The sequence below is a fragment of the Saccopteryx bilineata genome, chromosome 6 (assembly GCF_036850765.1).
Source record: "Saccopteryx bilineata isolate mSacBil1 chromosome 6, mSacBil1_pri_phased_curated, whole genome shotgun sequence".
Lineage (NCBI taxonomy): Eukaryota > Metazoa > Chordata > Mammalia > Chiroptera > Emballonuridae > Saccopteryx > Saccopteryx bilineata.
The window spans coordinates 1,680,566-1,706,403 of record NC_089495.1 but is presented as its reverse complement, the minus strand read 5'-3'; the positions used below and the strand labels follow the sequence as shown (position 1 = coordinate 1,706,403).

General features: G+C 53.4%; 1 protein-coding gene and 1 non-coding gene across 2 annotated transcripts in view; one reads left to right on the top strand and one right to left on the bottom strand.

The window, feature by feature from the left end:
* Window positions 1–25,838, top strand: part of CSMD1 (CUB and Sushi multiple domains 1) — a 1,658,614-nt gene that overhangs the window by 1,401,495 nt on the left and 231,281 nt on the right. The window contains exons 26-27 of the mRNA XM_066237815.1: window positions 2,794–2,996; window positions 19,520–19,711. Coding sequence (XP_066093912.1) covers window positions 2,794–2,996; window positions 19,520–19,711 — 395 coding nt within the window. The remainder of the gene's footprint in view (window positions 1–2,793; window positions 2,997–19,519; window positions 19,712–25,838) is intronic.
* Window positions 8,567–8,642, bottom strand: TRNAA-GGC (transfer RNA alanine (anticodon GGC)). The gene has a single exon. It is a non-coding gene; the product is annotated as a tRNA-Ala (tRNA).

Sequence of the window (25,838 nt, the reverse complement as noted above, 5' to 3'; positions counted from 1 at the left end):
CACTGCCATGCATGTAGCTGGGTTATTCCACTGCATGAACACACCATAATTTATTTATCCATCCGGGTGTTGATGGACATGTGGGTATATATATTGAATATTTTTAACTTTTCCATTAATTTGAGAGAGAGAGAGGGAGAGAGGAAAAGGAAAGGGGGGTAGGGAGAGAAGCATCAACTCGTTCCACTTAATTGTCCACTTAGCTGTGCACTCATCGGTTGCTTCTTATACTTGCCCTGACCAGGGGTCAAACCAATGACCTCTTGTGCACCAGGTTGACACTCTATTTGCTGAGCCATGTGGCCAGGGCATGTGTGATTTTTAAGCCCATATTGGGGTTGTTGCAAATGGTGTTTTTGGACATGGGCTCATGAATCATTTGGCGAATGTGTGTGTTTCTCTTGGGGATGTTCTTACTGTTTTCGTGTCCAGATGAAAAAATCTTGTCTTCCTAACGTTATAACAATATTACCTTAGCTTTTTTTTTTTTTATAGAAAATTTATTTTATCTTCCACATTTATGTCCCCACTCCATCTGGAGTTAATTTTTATGTACAATATGAGGAAGATTCAAGGAATTTTCTTTTTTGGTCCATAGTAGAATTCAGTTGTCCGTTTGTTCAAAAGTCAATCCCTGCACTGCAGGGTGATCCTTGCCATAAGTAATTCCATGCACTTTGGTCTGTTTCTGAGCTTAATTTCTTCGATCTATTTGTCCACCCAGCACCGTGTCTTTCTATGTTTATTACTTATCTATTTTATAATAACTCTTGAAATTTCATTCTGTAAAGAACCTCTGTTCTTTTTCATGAGATTTTCATGACTCTTCCTGACCCTTTGTATTTCCATATGAATTTTACAAACTCTTGTTACGTTTTGCAAAAGAAACTGCTCGGCTTTCTGTAGGAGTCACATTATATCAGAAGGTGAATTTCAGGAAAACTGGCATCATTCACAGTGCCTGCTTTCTGATCCCCAACATGATTGATGCACTGTCCCGTTTAGGGAAGTCTCATGTGATCTGTCTCAATATTGTATGTGGTTTTCTGTGTGAGGCCTTGCACAGCTCAGAATTATTCCTAGGGATAGTGCACTTTCTGATGACAATGCAAATGATACTTTTATTTCATTTTCTATCTGGGACTGCCTGAAAATGACATTTTTTCAGTATAGTGGCATTTTACATAATGCTGAGTATAAAACAACTTGAAAATGATACAAGCACATACCAAAATGGCATCTATTATGTAGTAGTTGTTGATGTTATTATTACTGACAGACAGACAGACAGGAAGGGAGACAGATGAGAAGCATCAACTCATAGTTGCAGAACCTTAGTTGTTCATTGATTGCTTTTTCATATGTGCCTGGAACGGGGGGCTTCAGCCAAGCCAGTGACCTCTTGCTCAAGCCAGTGGCCTTGGACTTCATGCCAGTGTCCCTGGGGTCATGTCTATGATCCCACGCTGAAGCCAGCAACCCTGTGCTCAAGTTATTGAGCCCGCACTCAAGCCAGCAACCTTGGGGTTTGGAACCTGGGTCCTTAGCATCCCAGTCCAGTGCTCTGTCTACTGCACTGCCACCTCAGGTCAGGCAGTTTATGTGATTATTTTTAAGCATGCAAGAAGGGTCCTGTCCTGCGTATTGTTTGGGGATAAATATGTGCATGCCTGCATATAGAAGTTGTACAAATATAAATGAAAAGGCCTGTCTAACTTCAGAGCATGGAGTGGCGGGAAGGACAGGTGACTAAGTGGGAAGGAGAGGAATGGGACTCTGCTAGATTTTATTCTTTAAAAAAGACCCAAATCAAATAGAGTAGAATGTTCACACTGGGGAGGTGGGTACACCCATGCCATCTCTATTCTGTTCTGCTCTTCTCTCTGTGGTAAAACTATTTTATATTGAACATTTTACAGTAAACTAGTTATTTTATACTTTATTCAGGGTGAGATAGATGTTTGTGAATATATAATGCACACACACAGATAATTAAGATTTGTGAACAGTTTTCGTATGTAGTCTGTTCTGGGTTTTGTACTTCCCTTACAACTTTGTGCCTTGAGCAGGAAGTAAAGAGACTATAAATTTCAACACTCACAGGAAATAGGGATTTTTGTTGGTTTTCAGCTCCTCTTGGATCTATTTGAATTGCCATAAATATGATGAGAGTTCTCTGCTGCCTCCTTTGAAAGTGAGCTTCCTTAGGCAGAGATTGCTACGTTGTTCTGGAAAATATCTGTAAACCTAATAAATGCACTTTAAATTTTATAAAGGAAGGGGTTTATATTCACACATTTCTGCCTTTGTGTTTGAAGTGTTCTTAAATTTTATAAAGGAAAGAGTTTATAGTACACATTTCTGCCTGTGTGTTGGCATTTCAAGTAATTCATTTTTCTGAAAATGAAATTTATGGTAACAAATCACAGCATCAGATCAGATCACTTGGGTGCAGGTAGGCAGTCTCCTGGTACCAACGTCCCGGTCTTTGCCTTTCTTCCTGGTGTGGATGATGCCCACTCGTGGGCGTGACAGGAGCAACACTGACACTGTTAGAATGTCCATTTTGACCTTGACGTGTGTGCCCCAGACAGCTCTGAAGGACAGAAAGGAATTGTTGCGTCCTTGAAAAACAGCCAGCTCAGGAGTGTCTGGGGACCCACCGCAGACCGGGGTGCGGTGCTGCGCTCTGCACAGGTGCACGGGCGCCTGAGCTCGGCCCGTGTGCCCCCGGGGCAGGCGGGCGGGTGGGGGTCATTCCACGCGAGCTCAGGAGCTGTTCCCTCCCCGCAGCCTGCACTTCATCGTGTTCGACACGGAGACGGCACACGACATCCTGAAGGTGTGGGACGGCCCCGTGGACAGCAACATCCTGCTGAAGGAGTGGAGCGGCTCTGCGCTGCCCGAGGACATCCACAGCACCTTCAACTCGCTCACGCTGCAGTTCGACAGCGACTTCTTCATCAGCAAGTCCGGCTTCTCCGTGCAGTTCTCCAGTGAGTGCAACCCCGGCGCCCCGCCCCGTGCTGGCTCGGGCTCCGCCCCTGGGTCCCAGGTTCCGCCCCCCCCTCTCGCTCGGGCTCCGCCCCCGGGTCCCAGGTTCCGCCCCTATCTTGCTCGGGCTCCGCCCTTTTCTCCCTCAGGCTCTGCCCCTGGGCCCTGGGTCCCAGGTTCTGCCCCCATCTCCCTCAGGCTCCACCCCGTTCTCCCTCAGGCCCCACCCCTGGGTCCCAGGTTCTGCCCCCATCTCCCTCGGGCTCCACCCCTGGGTCCCAGGTTCTGCCCCCATCTCCCTCGGGCTCCACCCCTGGGTCCCAGGTTCTGCCCCCATCTCCCTCAGGCTCCACCCCTGGGCCTGGGCTCTGCCCCATCTCCCTCAGGCTCCACCCCTGTTTCCTTGGCTCTGCCCCATTCTCATTTAGGCTCCTCCCTCAGCTCCACCCTGTATCACTCAGCTCTACCCTGCCTTCCCCAAACTCTGCCCCATTCTCACTCGGGCTCTTTTCCCAGCCTCAGTCGGCTCTGCCCTATCTCCCTGAGGCTCCACCCCTACTGCACAAGCTCCACCCCTGTCTCCCTCAGCCCCGCCCCTATCTCCCTCGACTCCGCCCATGTCATCCTCAGTTCTGCTTCTGTCTCTCTGGAAGAGGGTCTGGTTCCTATTCCCAAGTCTCCCCCACAGGGAGGTCATCAGTGTTGAGCACAATAGAAGGCTTTGTCTTAGGAAATCCAGTTTTGTTTGGTAGGGGTGGGCAGTGGAGTACCCTTTATGATACATGTGTGTGTGTATTTATATGTTACTTTAAAGGTCTACATTAATCTGCTAAACTTAAACTCAACCTGAATGTCAGGGTGACTTGAGGCGTGCCCCCACACCTGGCCCTGTGCAGCTCCCCAGGTGACTGTGCAGTGAGGTACTGGTGCAGCCAGGTGCTGGCCAGCCCTGCTCCCTCTGCCCGCGGCTGCCCGCACAGAGGGGCGGTGTCCTCCCCTCCTCGGTGCTGTGGTTTCCAGCGGTCAGTGTGTGGGCCAGCTCTGCAGTCCTCCAGGGCCACCACCCTGGCCTGTGAACTGTCACCTCCGGGACATACTCCCCGCCTTCGCTGTGTGGGCTGTTTGTAAGGAACCGTTTCCCCGGAAGGAAGAAGAGGTATTTTGGGCAGTTCCCACTGTGAGACTCCAGGCGGCCTATGTAGAGGTGTCATTTAATCTGGTAGCACACCGGGTCAGCTGTCCTCATCGTGAAACAAGTGAAATTTGCCAAGAAACACATTCCACCTCAATTTATCTCTTGACAGGTCACTGAGGAACCGTAGTTCGTTAGGATTTACATAAGAAAGTGAACTTAGGTCAACTTAATGTTTTATTAGCAGAAGGTGCTGATAAAGGTGAGGCAATGGTCTGCAGTTTCCACTCTGCTCTCGCTGTGCCCAGAGGCAGTCGTTTGCAGACCTGGGCTCATGGAATAGTTTCTGTGTGCTACGATGTTCACTGGTCTATGGTGAAAATGCCAAGGGGAGTTTGCTCCTTGGGAAAACAAAAAATACGTCCTTTGTTCTAAGATTATATGAGTTTTGCTTTTTTTATGTGTGAAATAAAAAATGCCCCTTTCTTTGGAAATGATGGTGAGAGTAGATAGATGTGGTGTACTTGGCTTTATTGGGTAACACAGAAATGTTGGTCATGTTCTGAGATGTTTGTTTTCCCTGCCAGTTCTGTTCTCTCCTGGCCCTTTTTAAAAAGGCATTGTGTGTGCTTCAAAGCAAGACAGAGAGGACGGGGAAGAGACCCCCACATCTCCTGCCCCCTCCCCACAATGCACAGCCTCTCCACCACACCCCCTCCAGGTGGGGTCTGTTTGTCATAAACCACTGATGAGCCCGCATGGACACATGATCGTCACCCAGAGTCCACAGTTTACATCAGGGTCACTCGGGGTTGTACATTCTGTGGGTCTGGACACTGTATGACGACACGTGTCCATCACGAGGGTGTCACACAGAGAAATTCCTCTGCCCTGAAAACCGTCCATGTTCCCCCTGTCCCCCCCCTCCCCGCCTTGCAGCGTCTGACAGCCCCTGGTGGTGTTACTGTCCCCATAGCTCTGCCCTGCCCAGGATGACAGCCCCTGGTGGTGTTACTGTCCCCATAGCTCTGCCCTGCCCAGGATGACAGCCCCTGATGGTGTTACTGTCCCCATAGCTCTGCTTTTCCCAGGATGACAGCCCCTGGTGGTGTTACTGTCCCCATAGCTCTGCCCTGCCCAGGATGTCCGAGTTGGAGTCACACAGCACGGAGCCCTGTCAGCTGGCTTCATTCTCTCTGTCATAAGCAGGTCAGGTTCCTCCTGGTCTCCTCATGGCTGCATAGCTCATTTCCTTCCAGTTGAATAACATTCCCTGTCCGGGTGGAACACGGCTTATGGATCCATTCACCTACTGAAGGACGATGATTGCCAAGCCTTGGTTCCTTCTGAGTTTTGACAGTCATTAATATAGGCATTATAAGCATCTGTGTGCAGGTTTTCTGTGAACAAAAGTTCTCAGCTCCTTTGGGTAAATAAATACCAGGGGGTGTGATGTGGGATTTCAGGCTCAGAGCAATGAGTTTGTTCCTGGCCTTTTCAAACCTTCCTTTTTCAAAATTCCTGTGGAACACAGCAAGCACTTGTTTTTCCATATTCCATGGTTAGTCTTTTTTTTTTTTTTTTTTGTATTTTTCTGAAGCTAGTAACGGGGAGAGATAGTCAGACAGACTCTCGCATGTGCCCAACCGGGATCCACCCGGCACACCCACCAGGGGGTGACGCTCTGCCCACCAGGGGGCGATGCTCTGCCCCTCCGGGGCGTTGCTCTGTCTCGACCAGAGCCACTCTAGCACCTGGGGCAGAGGCCAAGGAGCCATCCCCAGTGCCCGGGCCATCTTTGCTCCAGTGGAGCCTCGGCTGCAGGAGGGGAAGAGAGAGACAGAGAGGAAGGAGAGGGAGAGGGGTGGAGAAGCAGATGGGCACCTCGCCTGTGTGCCCTAGCCGGGAATTGAACCCGGGACCCCTGCACACCAGGCTGACGTTCTACCACTGAGCCAACCGGCCAGGGCCTGGTTAGTCTTCTTTTAAGTGACATCATCCTAGTTTGGGTTAACAATGTGGCTCTTTATTATAGTTATTTGAGAACATAGTTTAACCCTCCTCATATGGTTACTATACCAGTGTTTACAAAGTAATAAACATGGACACACGTAATAAATTTCCTACAGAAATGAAAGTTGATTAATTTTTTTAAACTCCTTTTTTTTTTCAAGGGTTATAGATTGGACCATATGAAAGTGTCCTTTTTGTGTGTGTGTGGATAAAAATAGTTGAATGTTGGCAATTTCATGTGGTGTGCATAGAACTTGGACATGATCATTTCTCTCTATCACACCCAGTTAATAAATCCCTGGGTCTGGGATGTACTTGGGAAATAGAACTTCAGGGGTGAAACTATAGTGTTGACTCTAGGGTCTTTTGATGAATGAGTCTCTGCAAGGTTTTCCTTAAACCTCAGTAGCAAGGGAAGAGAACAAACTTTCTTTGGCTAAATTTAGGAAGAGTTGGACTGGACCGTGTCTCAGGATTTGAGTTTCTGTCTTTACCTCATCGCTCCGTTGGCGAGTTGGAGACAGTGCATCAGTTTGTCCGAATCTCCGTTTGTCCATCTCCGTTCTGTCCATATGCTCCCTCTGCCTTTTGAGGTCTACTCTGTGCTGTCCCCTAACCTTCCCTGTGACCCCAGGGGTGACTTGCATGGACTCTGTGCTCTGCCCGCAGGCTGGGTTCATCCAGCGGGTGCTCCAGCAGGAGATGAGAGGCTCGCAGAGGATGGGAGATCAGGGCACTGGTATCCCCTGTCCCTCCCTGTCAGCTCCTGGGGAAAGCTGTGTCCCTCAATCCACAAAGGTCCCTCACAGAGGTCCAAAGAGCCTTCCCTTCTTGTCGGGAAGCCATGCTGCCCCTCCGTGGATGCGGGGGGGGGGGGAAGGGGGAGGAAGGGAGCCTATTTCTGTGTCTTTATGATCTGCCCTTCCAAAAAAGAGACACTTTATGTAGCAGTCAGGTTATGTTGCCTGCCATTTGTACACCAGGCCAATGTTAGAATTTGAAGCATGAGCAATATTCCATGGTTTCAAAATAAAGTGAAGAATAGCGGGACTGAAAGGAAATAATTCCCTCGTATAAAAGATACTTCAGGTAGGACCAGCCTTGCAACCCGAAAAGGATGTTTTCTCGATAGTATAGTTTTAGTGGTCAGCCATTTTAACTTCATCATGTGCCAGTCGTAGCTGAGCTAAGAGGGACAGGTGTGCTTGAGATATTGGAGGAGATACTTATGTGAGCGTTTGTTTTCTTAGAGACATTGGAATGATCAGATCTCTCTAATTTTTTTTTTTTTTTGTATTTTTATGAAGTTGGAAACGAGGAGGCAGTCAGACAGACTCCCGCATGCGCCCGACCGGGATCCACCCGGCACGCCCACCAGGGGGCGATGCTCTGCCCATCTGGGGCATCGCTCTGTTGCAACCAGAGCCATTCTAGCCTGAGGCAGAGGCCATGGAGCCATCCCCAGCGCCCGGGCCATCTTTGTTCCAATGGAGCCTCGGCTGCGGGAGGGGAAGAGAGAGACAGAGAGGAAGGAGAGGGGGGAGGGGTAGAGAAGCAGATGGGCGCTTCTACTGTGTGCCCTGGCCGGGAATCAAACCCGGGTCTCCTGCACGCCAGGCCGACGCTCTACCACTGAGCAAACCGGCCAGGGCCCAGATCTCTCTTAATACGTTGAAAGCCTGAGAGTTTGACCTCAGCACTGGTCCATCCCTGGTCACATGCTCAGTGGGAGCTTTTCCACTTTATTTGATTATCTCTCTGTTTCAAACGCCTTCGTCAACGGCTTCCCATCTCCACAATCCCTCTTGGTCCTTCTGATTCCAGTGGCCACTAGAGTTCCTTTGCCGCTTCTCATCCTTTTTCTCCCCAAACTGTGGAGGCTGAATAACACCAGGCAGGCAGCTCCTCTCAGCCGCCCACCCCTGTCCCTGCGGGAGAACACACCCACTGCACGTGGAGAAGGGAGTCGGGCCACATGACACGTGCAACTCGGACACATTCTGACAGCTCCTTCCAGCCACTCGCCAGGGACAAAGCCTTTCAAGTCATTTTTTTTTTTACAAAGCTTTTTCTTTCACACCTTACATATAATTCAGCAATACATTCCATGGGTCTGCATGCAAAAATTTTTTTTCTTTTTTTTTTTTTTCTGAAGCTGGAAATGGGGAGGCAGTCAGACAGACTCCCGCATGCGCATGACTGGGATCCACCCAGCACGCCCACCAGGGGGCGATGCTCTGCCCATCTGGGGGGCGTCGCTCTGTTGCAACCAGGGCCATTCTAGTGCCTGAAGCAGAGGCCATGAAGCCATCCTCAGTGCCCGGGCCAACTTTGCTCCAATGGAGCCTCGGCTGCAGGAGGGGAAAAGAGAGACAGAGAGGAAGGAGAGGGAGAGGGGTGGAGAAGCAGATGGGCACTTCTCCTGTGTGCCCTGGCCGGGAATCGAACCCGGGACTCCTGCACGCCAGGCAGACGCTCTACCACTGAGCCAACCAGCCAGGGCTGCATGAAAAATATTTATAGATCCAAAATCCAGCCAGTTCTCGAAGCCCAAACCCTCCCAGCTCAGCCTAAGTCATTTCTGATCGGAGGGAGTTACCATGGCTGCTAACTGGGCTCCACCCTCCTGCCCTGACCGTGCTGCTCTCACCCGAGCAGAGGTCCCTGGACGACCTCTAGGGCAGCTACTAGAGGACATCTCCTCCTGGTCAGAACTTTCCACCGCCTTCCCGTCTCAGACAGAGATTTCTGACTCTCCCGAGAGAATATAGCCTCCCCAAAGTAAAGTCTCTCATTCCTCCTTGCGAACCTGCCTGAATCTGTGTTTTCAGCCTCGCCTCAACCCCTCCCCATCCCCACCCGACCCCATGCAGCTCACACTGGCAGGACGCCGCTGGCTGCGTGCTCGAGGGGCGAGGCACCCGCCTAGGGGTGCCTGTTCATTGCCCACAGGCTCACGGCCTTCTCCTCTGCCTGGTGAGGAGCCCATGTGGCCCCAGCACCGTCAGTCCCGCCACCCCTTAGAGTCCCCAGATTCCGCCCTCCTAGTTGGATACAGTGCTTGCCCCATCAGCTGTGGGCACATCATTGCAATCAACTAGACCCAGTCCCTGGAGGGCGGGGGGTCTTGGTGTTGCTACAACATGATGTGTCCTCAGAGGTGCACATCTGATCTAACTGGGCACGATTGAAAACTTCCCAGTCCTGCAAAGCTTGGAGTGATTAGGATCGTTTTGATTGGGTCACACATACCACACCATCTTCTAAAAATGATGTTTGGTTAGCTCCACTCAAAAATTTTAATAAAAAGGATTTTAGTAATGCATATTTGAATGCTAATTTTGATAATGAAATTTCTTTCACTTTTGAGTTGGTTTCTACCAGTGTGGACAGTTAAGAGAAGTGGTCTCCATATGACGTTTTTTGTTTGTTTTTTCTCAAAGTAGTGACTAGTTAGTATAGACTCTATTCTGATTAGTGAAGACTGTATTACACAGATTTAATAAAGTTTGTGTATCTCTGTTGCCTTTTAAATCTTATAGTTCTTTATGTATGTGTTTACTCGATAACTTCATATTTTGATTATCAGTTGGAAACCAAGCAGAATATGTATATTTTTTATTTTATAAGGTTTGAACATAATTTAATCTATCATTTGATAAATTTCCTTATTTCACTATAGTATGATCGTGATATCTCTTTAAAGTAAGGGAGGCCTGGGAGGTAGATAGGCCATGGTACTACCTATCTATCTATCTATCTTTCTATCTATCTATCGGCACCTTGAGCCTTCTTTCCATATTTCAGATACGGGTCATTTGTCAGAAATGCGGCTTCCCGACTCTCTCCCAGTCTGTCTCGTGTTCATCTTCTTCCCAAGGACGTGCTCCCTGGAGGTCGTCCCAGGATCCGTTTGTGCTTTTTACAGAGCTGTGCCTTTGTGCTGGTGTCCAGGAAGACCCTGCCAAGCCCTAAATCCCAACGGCATTCTCTCCTGTGTACACACACGCACATGCGCACACGTACGTTCTGCCATTTTCCCTTTTCTGATTGAAGACGAGATGAGCCAGGCTTTGATTTCTGTTTCGAGGAGACAGGAGGAAGCTCTGTGATTTCCCCCTCGCGTCTAGGGCTCCGGCATGTGCACAGAGGGCGCCGTGCCCCGCCCCATGCGCGCGGGCAGACCACTCTGCTCCGCTCTCCAGAGGGTGTCGATCTCAGCAGACACCGTGTGGTTATTGAAACACTGATATTTCCGGAAATCAGCGGAGACATGCTGAGACTAAGTCAGGCGACCTTGGCAGCAATCAGATGCACTTTCTCTCGTCCGGAGCCCTGACTGGCGGATGCTCCGGACTCGGCTATGCGGGCGTCTGTGCGATCCCTAAAGCTTTGCAGCCCCCAGAGCGTCACCACCCACAGAACAGGACTCTGGTGGCCGGCCCCTGCTGTCCTGTCAAATACTGTCAGTGACCCCGAAAAAGGTGGCTTCCTCTTCTGTGTTGGGAAAAAAAACAAAAAAGCAACTTTTCAGGAAAAAAAAAATAATGTGCGCTAAGCAAACATTTGATTCTACGAACCAGTGATTTTCAACTGGTGCACCACAAGAGTTTGTAAAATGTGACCTATCTGACTCAGTCGGGGGCCCTGACCTCTTTTTCCTTCAGTTGTCAAAAAAAAAAAAAAAAAAAAAAAAGGCCAAATGTGAACACAATAGCCGTCTGGTGTGAATGAATCAAAATTATACCTACTATTTTTTTTGTCAGAGCAGCAAAAAATATATTTTTTGTTGTGCCGCAGAGCGCCAGTAAACAGTTTAGGTGGGCCATGAGATGAAAAAGGTTGAAAATCGCTGCTATTAACTAATAAAAACTCAGTTAATATGTTTTTAAATATTTCAATAAAAAAGATTGAAGGGGGACTTTTATGCCTTTAATAGAACATGGCCCGGAGTCTTAATTTTTGTTTCAGTAGAATGAAAAGAGCAAACTTGATATATAATTAAAAGATAGATACATATTTCAGGCCCTGCAAACTGAGTCCTTCCGATTGGGAGACATTTGTGTTCCTGCAGGATCTTACCCCAGGGGGTTCTGTGCTGTCTGAGCTCCCCCCCCCCCTAGTCACCCACAGAGTCATATCTGTGTCTTGTACGTTTAGCGAATATGGGTTTCGGCCCCCATCCCGAGACTGGGATGGTTCTAGATTCAGGGGACAAGGACTGAGACGGCTTTCGACCCCGTGGGGCTTACGGAGAGTGTCTTCATGACCTGCCCCAGTCCAGGGAGCCGTGTGGGGAACTGGAGAGCTCGCGGTCCACCCCCGGGGGGCCAGCCTCTATCCATGGCACCAGAGGGGCGAGCCTCTGCCCACCACCGGGGGGCCTGCCTCTGTCCATGGCACCAGAGGGGCCAGCCTCTGTCCACGGCACCGGGGGGCCGGCCTCTGTCCACGGCACCGGAGGGGCCGGCCTCTGTCCACCGCACCGGGGGGGGGGGGGGCGGCCTCTGTCCACGGCACCGGGGGCTGGCCTCTGTCCACGGCACCAGAGGGACCAGCCTCTGTCCACCACCGGGGGGCCAGCCTCTGTCCACGGCACCGGGGGGACAGCCTCTGTCCATGGCACCACAGGGGCCAGACCAGTACAACCAGAAGTGCTGTTTGCTATTTTATGGTGAGAATGCTAGAAAGATTCAGAGCCCCCCCAAATCCCATCCAGACAAAAACACATTTAGGAGAAGAATGAGCGAATGGTACGATGTGACACATGAAAGAACACGCTCATAAAAAAGAAATGAGCACACGTCTCCTGACAACTCCGCACGGCCCCCACGGGGGCCAGAGCAATTTCTGACCCCGAAGTAATGTCTGGGGGGGCTGAGATCAGTCTCTGAGTAGGCTTGACTGCCTTCCCGGGAAACGGCCGTTGACGAGGCACAACTAGGGGAAAATAAGACGACATTCATTTCAAAGACCCGGCCAAGTTGTACCCCACTGCATTGTTTAAAATTGTTTTTCTTTCTCCCCTCAAGCCTTCTTAATGCTTTTTAAATCTAATCTTGAAAACCCTACAAATCTTTTATCTTGTAATTCAAAAAGAGAAGAGGAGGAATGTGGGGTTCATTTCCATTCAGCTAAGCCTCTGTGGTTGACTTACTGGTAGTTACACCAACTCTTTATTTTTTTCTTTTCAGTGAGAGGAGGGCAGATAGACAGACTCCCGCCTGTGTCCTGACCAGAATCCACCCAGCAACCCCCGTCTGGGGCAGATGCTCTGCCCACCTGGGGCCATGCTCACAACCAAGCTATCTTTAGCACCTGAGGCAGAGGCTCCGTAGAGCCATCCTCAGCGCCTGGGGCCAATCTGCTCAAATCAGTGAGCCATGGCTGCGGGAGAAGAGAGAGAGGGAGAGCTAGTGACGGGGGAGGGACACTTCCTTTTCTTGATATGCATGGGGAACTCCGCTTTCTGGTAGAAGTCCCTCCTCAAAACACGAGTAATTACAATAACGTCATAATGATGACAATTGTGATGCTCCCTTAAGATACAACTGCAACTGAGGGGCTCCCACGCCAGTGTCACAGTAAGGTAGGTATTTTGAAAATGTATCCACTGAAAGTACATTAAAGGTACTGGATACAAAAAGTTTTCAGCCTTTAAAAGTATCACGCCTGACCAGGCGGTGGCGCAGTGGATAGAGCCTTGGACTGGGATGCCGAGGACCCAGGTTCGAGACCCCGAGGTCGCCAGCTTGAGCGCGGGCTCATCTGGCTTGAGCAAAAAGCTCACCAGCTTGGACCCAAAGTCGCTGGCTCAAGCAAGGGGTTACTCGGTCTGCTGAAGGCCCGCGGTCAAGGCACATATGAGAAAGCAATCAATGAACAACTAAAGTGTCGCAGTGAAAAACTGATGATTGATGCTTCTCATCTCTCTGTTCCTTTCTATCTGTCCCTGTCTATCCCTCTCTCTGACTCTCTCTTTCTGTCTCTGAAAAAAAAAAAAGTATCATGAATCCTGCAAGGAAATGAGGAATCCTTAGAGTCCCCAAAATCACATGAAATGAGGAAAGGATATGCAGTTCGGAAGTTGACTTTGTCCCGCTAGCATCTGTCGGTCGATCGCTGGTGACACTGAGCTCCCTCTGCAGAGTCCCCGGGGCTGAGGGAATGAGAAGCAAAGACTGAGACCTTTCCACTGCTGGGAATGTAATGTGATGCCCTCGTGCACAGTGAGAGCTCCCGAGAGGGTCCTCCTCTCAGCATAAGGGAGACTAGGTAGATAAAGTGATGGGTGGGTGAGCAGATAGATAGATACATGACAGATAGATAGATAGATAGTTAGATGATGGATAGATAGATGATGATAGATGATAAAGAGATAGTTGAATGGAGACAAGCAGAGGCATAGGTATAGATATAGGTAGATACAGATACAGGTATAGGTATAGATATTGATACCCCTGGATGAACACCTGTCAAAGCAGGCGTGGAGAGCTGGTACCGGTGGAGTTCCAAGAACAGAAGTCCCAAAGCCATGCTCAGGAATGCCTCAGTTCCAGTGAGACCCTGGCAGCCCCGTCAGACCTCCCTGCAGGAGCCCAGAAAATGAGAGGGAGTAAAACTGTGCATTGGTAGCAATGTGCTGCGTGAGTGATCTACTCCGTATTTGAACAAAATGACAGCCAGGAGAGAAGCACTGTGAAGGGACATCCACGCCGTGGACGTTAAAGTGATCAATTTGATGCAGATGAAGACAGCTTAGGAAAGCAAGAGAGTACGAGGTTACCCAGAAGATGGCACAGATCACAAAACAGAACGTTCAGAGATGAAAGACAGGTGGAGAGGCGTGGAGGAGACAGCGGTCACGCGAGGGGGAGGAGAGGCGCGGAGGAGACAGCGGGCATGCGAGGGGGAGGAGAGGCGTGGAAGAGACAGCGGTCACGCGAGGGGGAGGAGAGGCGTGGAGGAGACAGCGGTCACGTGAGGGGGAGGAGAGGCATGGAGGAGACAGCGGGCACGCGAGGGGGAGGAGAGGCGAGGGGGAGGAGAGGCGAGGGGGAGGAGAGGCGAGGGGGAGGAGAGGCGAGGGGGAGGAGAGGCGTGGAGGAGACGGCGGGCACGCGAGGGGGAGGAGAGGCGTGGAGGAGACAGCGGGCACGCGAGGGGGAGGAGAGGCGTGGAGGAGACAGCGGGCACGCGAGGGGGAGGAGAGGCGAGGGGGAGGAGAGGCGCGGAGGAGACAGCGGGCACGCGAGGGGGAGGAGAGGCGCGGAGGAGACGGCGGGCACGCGAGGGGGAGGAGAGGCGCGGAGGAGACGGCGGGCACGCGAGGGGGAGGAGAGGCGCGGAGGAGACGGCGGGCACGCGAGGGGGAGGAGAGGCGCGGAGGAGACAGCGGGCACGCGAGGGGGAGGAGAGGCGCGGAGGAGACGGCGGGCACGCGAGGGGGAGGAGAGGCGCGGAGGAGACGGCGGGCACGCGAGGGGGAGGAGAGGCGCGGAGGAGACGGCGGTCACGCGAGGGGGAGGAGAGGCGCGGAGGAGACGGCGGTCACGGGAGGGGGTGGAGAGGCGCGGAGGAGACGGCGGGCACGCGAGGGGGAGGAGAGGCGCGGAGGAGACGGCGGGCACGCGAGGGGGAGGAGAGGCGCGGAGGAGACGGCGGGCACGCGAGGGGGAGGAGAGGCGCGGAGGAGACGGCGGGCACGCGAGGGGGAGGAGAGGCGCGGAGGAGACGGCGGGCACGCGAGGGGGAGGAGAGGCGCGGAGGAGACGGCGGGCACGCGAGGGGGAGGAGAGGCGCGGAGGAGACGGCGGGCACGCGAGGCGGAGGAGAGGCGCGGAGGAGACGGCGGGCACGCGAGGGGGAGGAGAGGCGCGGAGGAGACGGCGGGCACGCGAGGGGGAGGAGAGGCGCGGAGGAGACGGCGGGCACGCGAGGGGGAGGAGAGGCGCGGAGGAGACGGCGGGCACGTGAGGGGGAGGAGAGAGGGAGCGGTCAGGGCTGACCCTCAGCTTCAGGACTTCCCGGGGTCACCACGCAGGGTTCATAAAGGGAAATGCGGACAGAGAGACGATACTGTGCACTTTCAGAATGTCGGAGACAGCAAGGTGAGCCGCAAGGAGTTGCTGCTTGTGAGACGGTGAAGGAAACGGACGTCAGAAGGACTGGAGTCACTTCTTCGCGGTGCTGATGGAGAAAACAGTAACAACGACGGACCCTGAGCTGCAAGCTCATTAACAATATCATGGAATTAAAGGAGAATGAAAAGTATTAAAAAAACAACTATGCCTGACCTGTGGTGGCGCAGTGGATAAAGCCATGACCTGGAAAGCTGAGGTCGCTGGTTCAAAACCTGGGCTTGTCTGGTCGAGGCACATACGGGAGTTGATGCTTCCTGCTCCTCCCCTTTATCACTCTCTCTGTGTCTGTCTCTCTTTCCTAAAATGAATGAATAAATAAAAATTTAAAAACAACAACAAGGTATTTGGGATTTGGGGCATAGCTCGAGAGAGTGTTGTATCAGCCACTGTTGCTGCAGAGCGAGCCTCTCCCCCCCCCCCCCACTGGTCACGGTCTGGTGGGTCCGTGGAACCGCCACATTGGACGAGAGGTCTGCACAGCTGTGGGGTAGCTCTGTCCCGGCCCAGCCGGCCGACTGGACAGGGGCCTCCTGTGTGTCCAGGGCAACGGTGTGTCTTCCCACAGTCAGGGCAGAAAGGCACGAGGTGAGCCCTGGGCCAGCATGGACGTCCGTCCGCGATCATACCTGCTCTGCTCGGACATCCTGGAGCTGAGTCATTCTCCCAGCCTGTCCCCTACGTCCGTCCGCGATCATACCTGCTCTGCTCGGACATCCTGGAGCCGAGTCATTCTCCCAGCCCGGCCCCTCCGTCCACAGCAAAAGGAGAAGGCACCGCCGTTGGCTTAACAAAATCCAGCCACAGGCGGGTTTGGATGGCCCTCCCTCTGGGAGCACAAAGTCCGTGTAGACCAGCCAGACGGGCAGCTGTTTGTACAGCAGCCTCTGTGAGGGCAGGAAGTGCCAGCGACCTGAACAGCCGGCAGGAGAAGCACGGACACACCGTCGAGACGTGCGTGGGAAACTACACGGCCCTGAAAGACCAGCAGACCACACGTCGTGCGGACGTGGGGGACTCAGGACAGACGCCGAGAAGCGAAGGAAGCACAGGAGACACTGTAGCAGATGCTTCCATCCCTGTGCATTCAAAGGGGGCTGCGGACCCGGCTCCTGCGGGGACGTGCGCATCCACGGTCACTCTGGGAGAAGCAGGGAGCGGTGGACTTCAAATTCAGACGGGGGACGTCGCCCTGAGTGCAAGCTGGGTGGTGGAGAAAGCCACGCCTTCCGGTGTCCCCGGGAGATCGCTGTAGGGATCATCCTCTCCTTCTTCATCCGAGTGACGCCACAGACACTCATTTGACTGTTTCCATGGTTACAGAGGTGCCTGGGTGCACATGTCACTGTGTGATCAGCCCCAGTCAGAGGGACGCAGTGAGCGGTCAGGGAGCCTGCGCCTTCAGTTCCCGTGGAGAGACAGCAGGGAGAGACCCGTGTGCGGGATACCGCGCGGCCTCTCCCCCAGAGACTGAGCCGGACGCTGGTTTCGTGTGCACGGATGGGTGGGCTGAGGGTCAGTGACATCAACTGATTGAGTCCAGCAGGGCTGGGCCGGGCTTTGAAGCAGGTCCGTCCAACCACGGGATTCTGGTGTTGGAACCGTCTGGCACTTCCTTGGTGCGCTGACCCATGAATCGGCAATTTTTTTTTTTTTTCATTTTTCTGAAGCTGGAAACAGGGAGAGACAGTCAGACAGACTCCCGCATGCGCCCGACCGGGATCCACCCGGCACGCCCACCAGGGGGCGATGCTCTGCCCACCAGGGGGTGATGCTCTGCCCATCCTGGGCGTCGCCATGTTGCGACCAGAGCCACTCTAGCGCCTGAGGCAGAGGCCACAGAGCCATCCCCAGCGCCCGGGCCATCTTTGCTCCAATGGAGCCCTGGCTGCGGGAGGGGAAGAGAGAGACAGAGAGGAAAGCGCAGCGGAGGGGTGGAGAAGCAAATGGGCGCTTCTCCTGTGTGCCCTGGCCGAGAATTGAACCCGGGTCCTCCGCACGCTAGGCCGACGCTCTACCGCTGAGCCAACCGGCCAGGGCTGAATCCGCAATTTTAACACTTTTTTCCATTGTCTTTGCCATTAGGTTGAAAATCTCTCAAGAGCCCCAGAGCAGGCAGGTCTTTTTCTTTATCGTATTTCCTAAATTTTCATTAAAATAAATGTCTTCTACCTAAACAAATATATGAAACCGCCCCAGGGTTTCCCAAACCGAACACAACAAAGAACTCAAAATACAAGATGCAAAGCTTAAACACAACCGCAAGTCTGCAAATAGTAACATGGACAGAATGATGGTTCATGGGGGGGGGGGCAATACACTCATTCCCTTCTCTCTCTCTCTTTAAAATGTATTTATTTTATTTTTTTAAGAATTGTATTGGGGGTAACACTGGTTAACCTAATTGTATAGGTTTCTGGTGCCCGGTATTAAAATACAGCTCTGGGCACCATATTGTGGGCTCACCCCCCCCAACCCCAAGTCAGGTCTTCCTCCATCACCATCCGTCCCCCTCCCCCCCTCCCCTCTCCCCCAGGAAACCCCACTGTTGTTCATGTCTTCGTCCATCACCATCCGTCCCCCTCCCCCCTCCCCCGGGAAACCCCACTGTTGTTCACATCCACGAGCTTCTTTTCTGTCCTTTTTGGTCTTTCCCTCCCCCCCTCCCCTGGCCCCCCATCAGCGGTCAGTGTGCTTCTAGATGTGGGTCTGTCCATTCGACTCCACACGAGTGAAATGGAAATGAGCCCGAGGAGGACAACACCCTCTCCTCTCTTGGTCACGGCCATCCAGGCCCTGGGACGCTGCGTGGAGAGGAAGGGAACCCCTATCCCTGCAGGGGGTCTGAGACGAGAGGGCTCACTGATCTGGTTGAAAGGATAAAATGAGATTCTTGAGTTTGGAATCCTTGTGTGTGGTGTGTCTTCCTGATTTTCAGAACAACGTGGCACAAGTCGCCGCCGTGGCGGACTCTGGTGACAGTCACCAGTGCCCTCGGGCCAGGACGTTGCAGTGAGGTTGTGCGGTGTAGAATTCTGGCACCAAGTCTGGCGGCCACGTCTTCATCCGTGGGACCCGCACGGGGGTGGTAGCCATGCATGTGACATGATTTTGGGTGCGTAGGGGACACAGGTTTTCCACGTGTTTGCCCGAGCCCCTCACATTCCAACATCCTGCTCTGCCCAAAGCACTCAGACCGGCTTGGTGGGAGATGCTGGCTTCCACCAACCTGACCCGAAATCTCGATTACTTCTTGTTAACAAAGAAGGCATCATTTCCAAAGCTCTTTGCTACAATTAAGGTGATCATATAATTTATTGCCCAAATTAGACTTCTTGGGATTGTGAAAGTGGGTTATTGATCATTTCATTTAGATCAGTGGTAGTCAACCTGGTCCCTCCCGCCCACTAGGGGGCGCTCCAGCTTTCATGGTGGGTGGTAGCGGAGCAACCAAAGTATAAATAAAAAGATAGATTTAACTATAGTAAGTTGTTTTTATAAAGATTTATTCTGCCAAACTTAGCGAAAATCCGACTTGGTAAGTAATTATTATTATATGCTTTAACTTGCTGTAACTCTGCTTTATAAATTTTATAAAGTTACTTCTCTACTTTATAAATCACCATGACTGTGGAACCAGTGGGCGGTTAGAAAATGTTACTACTAACAGAGATACAAAAGTGGGCGGTAGGTATAAAAACTACCCCTGGGTTAGATCATAGCACTTCTGTGACCTGTGGCATCCTGGTTAGAACTGACCTGTGGTCTCTTCTGCCCAGCTTCCGTTAGAGCATCAAGAAAGACTCACTGGATGCCTTGGGGGGGCTGGCACCTTGGAGGGCACAGACCTTACCGGAGTTTCATTTTACTCAAGGTTCCTTGAGACCAGTGTACTTTAATTAAGTCATTTAAGTTCTGGTGCATGCTTTCATTAAATAGTGTTAACAAAAAAGCTCAGAGGAGGGCGTGCTGGTGCGTGTGCGTGTGACACACCTTGAGCAGGACGCCCGTCGTATTCTGTCCCCGGTTGTCTGTCCAGCAGGAGCTCGCTAGTGTCTGTCCAAAGCAAGCCTAAACCGAACGCCCATCCGTGGCTGCGCCCTCGGGAGCATGAACTCGGTTTGACTGTCCGCACGTGTGGACGGAGGACTCAGGCCGCCCGTCGAGAGCGCCCCGCCTCCCTGCGTCAGCGCGCAGTCGCGTTTCCCGTCTCGTGACCCGTCCCGTCTTGTCTCTGCAGCCTCAGTGGCGTCCACCTGCAACGACCCAGGGATGCCTCCGAACGGCACCCGCTACGGTGACAGCAGAGAACCTGGGGACACCGTCACCTTCCAGTGCGACCCGGGCTATCAGCTGCAGGGACAGGCCAAGATCACGTGTGTGCAGCTGGACAGCCGGTTCTTCTGGAAGCCGGACCCGCCCACCTGCATCGGTATGTATGCGCCCGGGGGCCCGGCGGTCCGGCGGTCTGTGCTTGGGGACGAGGGCTGGCTGTCGTCACGGTGGCTCTGCAGCTCTGTCTTCTGCAGAAACACTCCTGCTGGGCGTCTTTGCTGCCCGCTGGTCTCTGAGCCGGTGTGGCAATGGAACTGTCAACCTTTAGCTGTATTTGATCAGGGAAATGAGGGAGGTCGCCTACTTAATACACAGTGATGGGCAGGTATCGGACACTTCCTCCCTGAACGCATCTCATAAGAAATGAGGCTGACCTGTTGGCAGGATTGACAGCTGGTGTGAGACTTCCGTCTGAACAGCGAGGCGAGATGCCCTGCCCAAGGACAGTTTGCAGAAAACAGTAATTCTGGGTAGACGCCCCTTCACTTAGTCCAGTGTTTTAACATCAATGCCTGCGTAGAGTATTTCATCTCGATTTTACCAAGAAACCCAACGACACTTGATTCTTCTAATGAATTGTCACAGTTCAATTTGTCCTTCTTTGAATCTGTTTGAAACATGGAGAAGCTAATTAATCCGAGAGAAGATGATGTGATAGTAAAGCCACAGGCACAGAATTGACAGGCCTGTTGGCACTGGGTGACCTCGAGGGAAATATGTGATCTGAACGGGTTTTTTGTTGCCATGTACGTGGTGGTGGGCACCCCCTCTGTGGGCCCCCAGAGGACAGACAAGCAGTTCCGGCTCCTTACACAGCACTGGCAGCGTGGGGGGAGAGAGGGGGCAGGATAGCTCCGTGTGTTAGCCTGCGCAGCCTCCTCAGAGACCGGCCTGTGTTTATTATTTATTATTTTTTTGTATTATTTCAAAGCGAGAAGTGGGGGGAGGGGTGACAGACAGACTTCCGCATGTGCCCGACTGGGATCCACCGGCCATGTCCACCAGGGGGCGATGCTCTGCCCCTCTGGGGCGTCACTCTGTTGCAACCAGAGCCATTCTAGCGCCTGAGACAGAGGCCATAGAGCCATCCTCAGCACCCGGGCCAACTTTGCTCCAATGGAGCCTTGGCTGCGGGAGGGGAAGAGAGAGACAGAGAGGAAGGAGAGGGGGAGGGGTGGAGAAGCAGATGGGCGCTTCTCCTGTGTGCCCTGCCGGGAATCGAACTCGGGACTTCCACAACCAGGCAGGGCCCAACCCGTGTTTATTAAAGGCTACCTGTCCCTTTCCTCGTGTCTGTGAGCACGGCCGTGCGCTCTGTGCCGGGCGGAGTCCTCAGGAGGCCTGGCAGGTTGCTGCTCCTTTTCTTAATGTGGAGCCACTGCTGACAAATGCCACCGTCCTGTCCCACCGTGGACCTGCTGTCCAGGAGGGAGGACGCCCTTCCACCCCCACTCTGCAGGCGGGCGAGGGCCAGGCCCTGGACGGTGCAAACCACACTGCTGGTGCGGAATCTGGTCAGTCGTTTCTCGGCTGACGGTGTGCTCGGAACAGGAACATTTGACCGTCTTTCCGAGTAGTCTGTCATTTTGTTGGTTCATCTCTTCAGTTACTTAATTTTTGGCTGGTTTCTAGGTAGTCGGTCCTCAGCCAAGGAAGTAGGTGACACGTCCCCCATCCTGAGTACCGGCCACGAGGACCGACAACGTCCCTTGCCGGCAGTGGCTGGAGTGTCAGTGGTGTTGGCGAGCTGAGTTGCCTGCGCACTTCTGCGTTGTCACAGAAAACGGGGTATTTGGGAATAAGTGACTGCTGTCCTTCCGTTACCTCGTGAACATTTTCTCTCTCAGAAATGGGGCTCACACCTTCCGGAAGGAACGTGTCCACTCGGGGCACAAGCTGATCATGGCTTCATGCTCACGTGCATTCTGTTTGGTGAATTTGAGACACTTCTTTATTTTGTCTTGTTTTGTTTTATTTTATTTAGGTGTTTTCTTACTTAATACACACATTTACTGCCGAAGTTTTATAATCTACAGTTAAGAAAAAAAAAAGAGGAGGAAAAAACCTGACATCTCTTTACCTGGAGGCAGTTACTGCTGGCGCAGACCAGCATAAGTGAGCCTCACGCTTATTTTATGGAGGTGCCACCTGCGTGCGCCCCGTGTGAAGTAGCCCCTGCTCGATGATCTTTGTAAGTGGCCCTTTCATGCTCACCGGTGCGCCCGAGCGCGTCCCTGTGAGCCTGTGTGCCCTGCCAGGGCGTGTGGATGCCCGGGCAGTGGGGACAAGCTTCTGGGGGCACTGCCGGCCCCTTCCGTGTGCCCTGCCAGGGCGTGCGGATGCCCGGGCAGTGGGGACGAGCCTCTGGGGGCACTGCCGGCCCCTTCTGTGTGCCCTGCCAGGGCGTGTGGACGAGCCTCTGGGGGCACTGCCGGCCCCTTCCGTGTGCCCTGCCAGGGCGTGTGGATGCCCGGGCAGTGGGGACAAGCCTCTGGGGGCACTGCCGGCCCCTTCCGTGTGCCCTGCCAGGGCGTGCGGACGCCCGGGCAGTGGGGACGAGCCTCTGGGGGCACTGCCGGCCCCTTCCATGTGCCCTGCCAGGGCGTGCGGACGCCCGGGCAGTGGGGACGAGCCTCTGGGGGCACTGCCGGCCCCTTCCGTGTGCCCTGCCAGGGCGTGTGGATGCAGGGCGTGTGGACGAGCCTCTGGGGGCACTGCCGGCCCCTTCTGCGTGCAGGTCCCGGTCTCTCTCTGCACGAGGGTCGCTGCAGGGAACGCTCCTGTGGCAAAGCATCTGCAAATTATTGATGAATCCTTTATCTCTGCAAACTGACTGTTTCTAGAGCTTTAAAAATGTTTTCCAAAGGAGAAATCACTGCCTATGCTGTTTCTTAATCTTTTAATTTACCGTGAGCAGAAAGCGCTGTCTCCTCGGTGTGTCAACCGGTGTTTTAAATCAGGAGTGAGGTTCAGCTGCAGCTGAACTCACGTTCTTCTCGGCCGTGTGGGTGTGTTCTCTCCTGTTGGCCTGCTCTCAGTTCTGTCTTGCCTTTTATTTTTCATTTCTTCATTTTTTTTTCATTGATTTGAGAGAGAGAGGAAGGGAGGAAAGAGAGGAGAGAAGAGAGAGAGAAGTATTACTTCGTTCCACTTAGTTGTTCCATTTAGCTGGCTACTCACGGATTGCTTCTCCCAGGTGCCCTGACCCAGGGTTGAACCCGCAACTTCTGGTGTGCGGGGCCGACGCCTTACCCACTGAGCTACCCGGCCAGGGCTGCGTTTTCTTCTGTGGTTAGTGCATTTCCCTCCTGTTTGCTGTTCTTTCTCTCCCTCCCTTTTATGAAATCTCCTAACCTCTCATCTCTGTGTGACCCACGTTCTCACCAGCTTGTCATCTGCGAACGTGTCCCCTCGTTTGCCTGGATTCCCCACTTCGGTTCCTGCCCAGGGGTCACCACCATGGACACACCACCTTTTGGCATTTCCAGTTCAGCCTTAGCAGACGGGTTTTCCGGACCGGAGGGCACTCGCCTGTCCGGAGGGTCTCCTCGTCCTGAGAAAAGTGTCCCTGGAAAGTCTCCCCGCCTTCTGTTTCCTCCAGGGCCCATGAACCCCTTTCTCCACGTCGGGATGCGAAGGACCTCTGACCAGCAGACACGTACCCACGCTGGCAGGAGGCCACTGGGGGCCGCGTCCTGCTCTGATGGACAGACAGGGTGGCCGTTTCCAGGCTCTTTGTCTCGTGGGATGGTTTAACATCTGACCTGTTAGGGCAGAAACATAGATTTCTTCCCCAGACTGGGGTGGGTGAGGGGCTCATTGCACACGGGGGGGGGCTCTAATGTTTAGAACCAGAGGTGGTGGGTGCTGCACATGGGGGGAGGGGGGACCCTAACCTTAGAACCAGTGGTGGTGGATGCTGCACACGGGGGGGGGGCCCTAACCTTTAGAGCCAGAGGTGGTGGATGCTGCACACGGGGGGAGGTACCCTAACGTTTAGAACCAGAGGTGGTGGATGCTGCACACGGGGGGGGACCCTAACATTTAGAACCAGAGGTGGTGGATGCTGCACACGGGGGGGGACCCTAACCTTTAGAACCAGAGGTGGTGGATGCTGCACATGGGGGGGACTCTAACATTTAGAACCAGAGGTGGGGGGTACTGCACACGGGGGGGGACCCTAACGTTTAGAACCAGAGGTGGTGGATGCTGCACACGGGGGGAGACCCTAACCTTTAGAACCAGAGGTGGTGGATGATGCACACGGGGGGACCCTAACATTTAGAACCAGAGGTGATGGATGCTGCACATGGGGGAGGGGGGACCCTAACATTTAGAACCAGAGGTGGTGGATGCTGCACACGGGGGGAGGGAGGACTCTGATGTTTAGAACCAGAGGTGGTGGATGCTGCACACGGGGGGGGGGACCCTAACCTTTAGAACCAGAGGTGGTGGATGCTGTACACGGGGGGACCCTAACATTTAGAACCAGTGGTGGTGGATGCTGCACATGGGGGGGAACCCTAACCTTTAGAACCAGTGGTGGTGGATGCTGTACACGGGGGGGGGGGACCCTAACCTTTAGAACCAGAGGTGGTGGATGCTGCACATGGGGGAGGAGGGACTCTAACATTTAGAACCACAGGTGGTGGATGCTGCACACGGGGGGGGGACCCTAACATTTAGAACCAGAGGTGGTGGATGCTGCACATGGGGGAGGGGGGACCCTAACATTTAGAACCAGAGGTGGTGGATGCTGCACACGGGGGGAGGGAGGACTCTGATGTTTAGAACCAGAGGTGGTGGATGCTGCACACGGGGGGGGGACCCTAACCTTTAGAACCAGAGGTGGTGGATGCTGTACACGGGGGGACCCTAACATTTAGAACCAGCGGTGGTGGATGCTGCACATGGGGGGGGGACCCTAACCTTTAGAACCAGAGGTGGTGGATGCTGCACACGGGGGGACCCTAACATTTAGAACCAGCGGTGGTGGATGCTGCACATGGGGGGGAACCCTAACCTTTAGAACCAGTGGTGGTGGATGCTGTACACGGGGGGGGGGACCCTAACCTTTAGAACCAGAGGTGGTGGATGCTGCACATGGGGGAGGAGGGACTCTAACATTTAGAACCACAGGTGGTGGATGCTGCACACGGGGGGGGGGACCCTAACATTTAGAACCAGAGGTGGTGGATGCTGCACATGGGGGAGGGGGGACCCTAACATTTAGAACCAGAGGTGGTGGATGCTGCACACGGGGGGAGGGGGGATCCTGATGTTTAGAACCAGCGGTGGTGGATGCTGCACACGGGGGGGGGGGCTAACCTTTAGAACCAGCGGTGGTGGATGCTGCACACAGGGGGACCCTAACATTTAGAACCAGCGGTGGTGGATGCTGCACATGGGGGGGGGACCCTAACCTTTAGAACCAGCGGTGGTGGATGCTGCACATGGAGAGGGGTACCCTAACCTTTAGAACCAGCGGTGGTGGATGCTGCACACGGGGGGAGGGGGACCCTAACCTTTAGAACCAGCGGTGGTGGATGCTGCACATGGAGAGGGGGGGACCCTAACCTTTAGAACCAGCGGTGGTGGATTCTGCACATGGGGGGAGGGGGACCCTAACCTTTAGAACCAGCGGTGGTGGATGCTGCACATGGGGGAGGGGGGACTCTAACATTTAGAACCAGAGGTGGTGGATGCTGCACACGGGGGGGGGGGACCCTAACATTTAGAACCAGAGGTGGTGGATGCTGCACATGGGGGAGGGGGACCCTAACATTTAGAACCAGAGGTTGTGGATGCTGCACACGGGGGGAGGGGGGACCCTGATGTTTAGAACCAGCGGTGGTGGATGCTGCACACGGGGGGGGGCCTAACCTTTAGAACCAGCGGTGGTGGATGCTGCACATGGGGGGACCCTAACATTTAGAACCAGCGGTGGTGGATGCTGCACATGGGGGGGAACCCTAACCTTTAGAACCAGCGGTGGTGGATGCTGCACATGGAGAGGGGTACCCTAACCTTTAGAACCAGCGGTGGTGGATGCTGCACACGGGGGGAGGGGGACCCTAACCTTTAGAACCAGCGGTGGTGGATGCTGCACATGGAGAGGGGTACCCTAACCTTTAGAACCAGAGGTGGTGGATGCAGCACATGGGGGGGGGACCCTAACGTTTAGAACCAGAGGTGGTGGATGCAGCACATGGGGGGGGACCCTA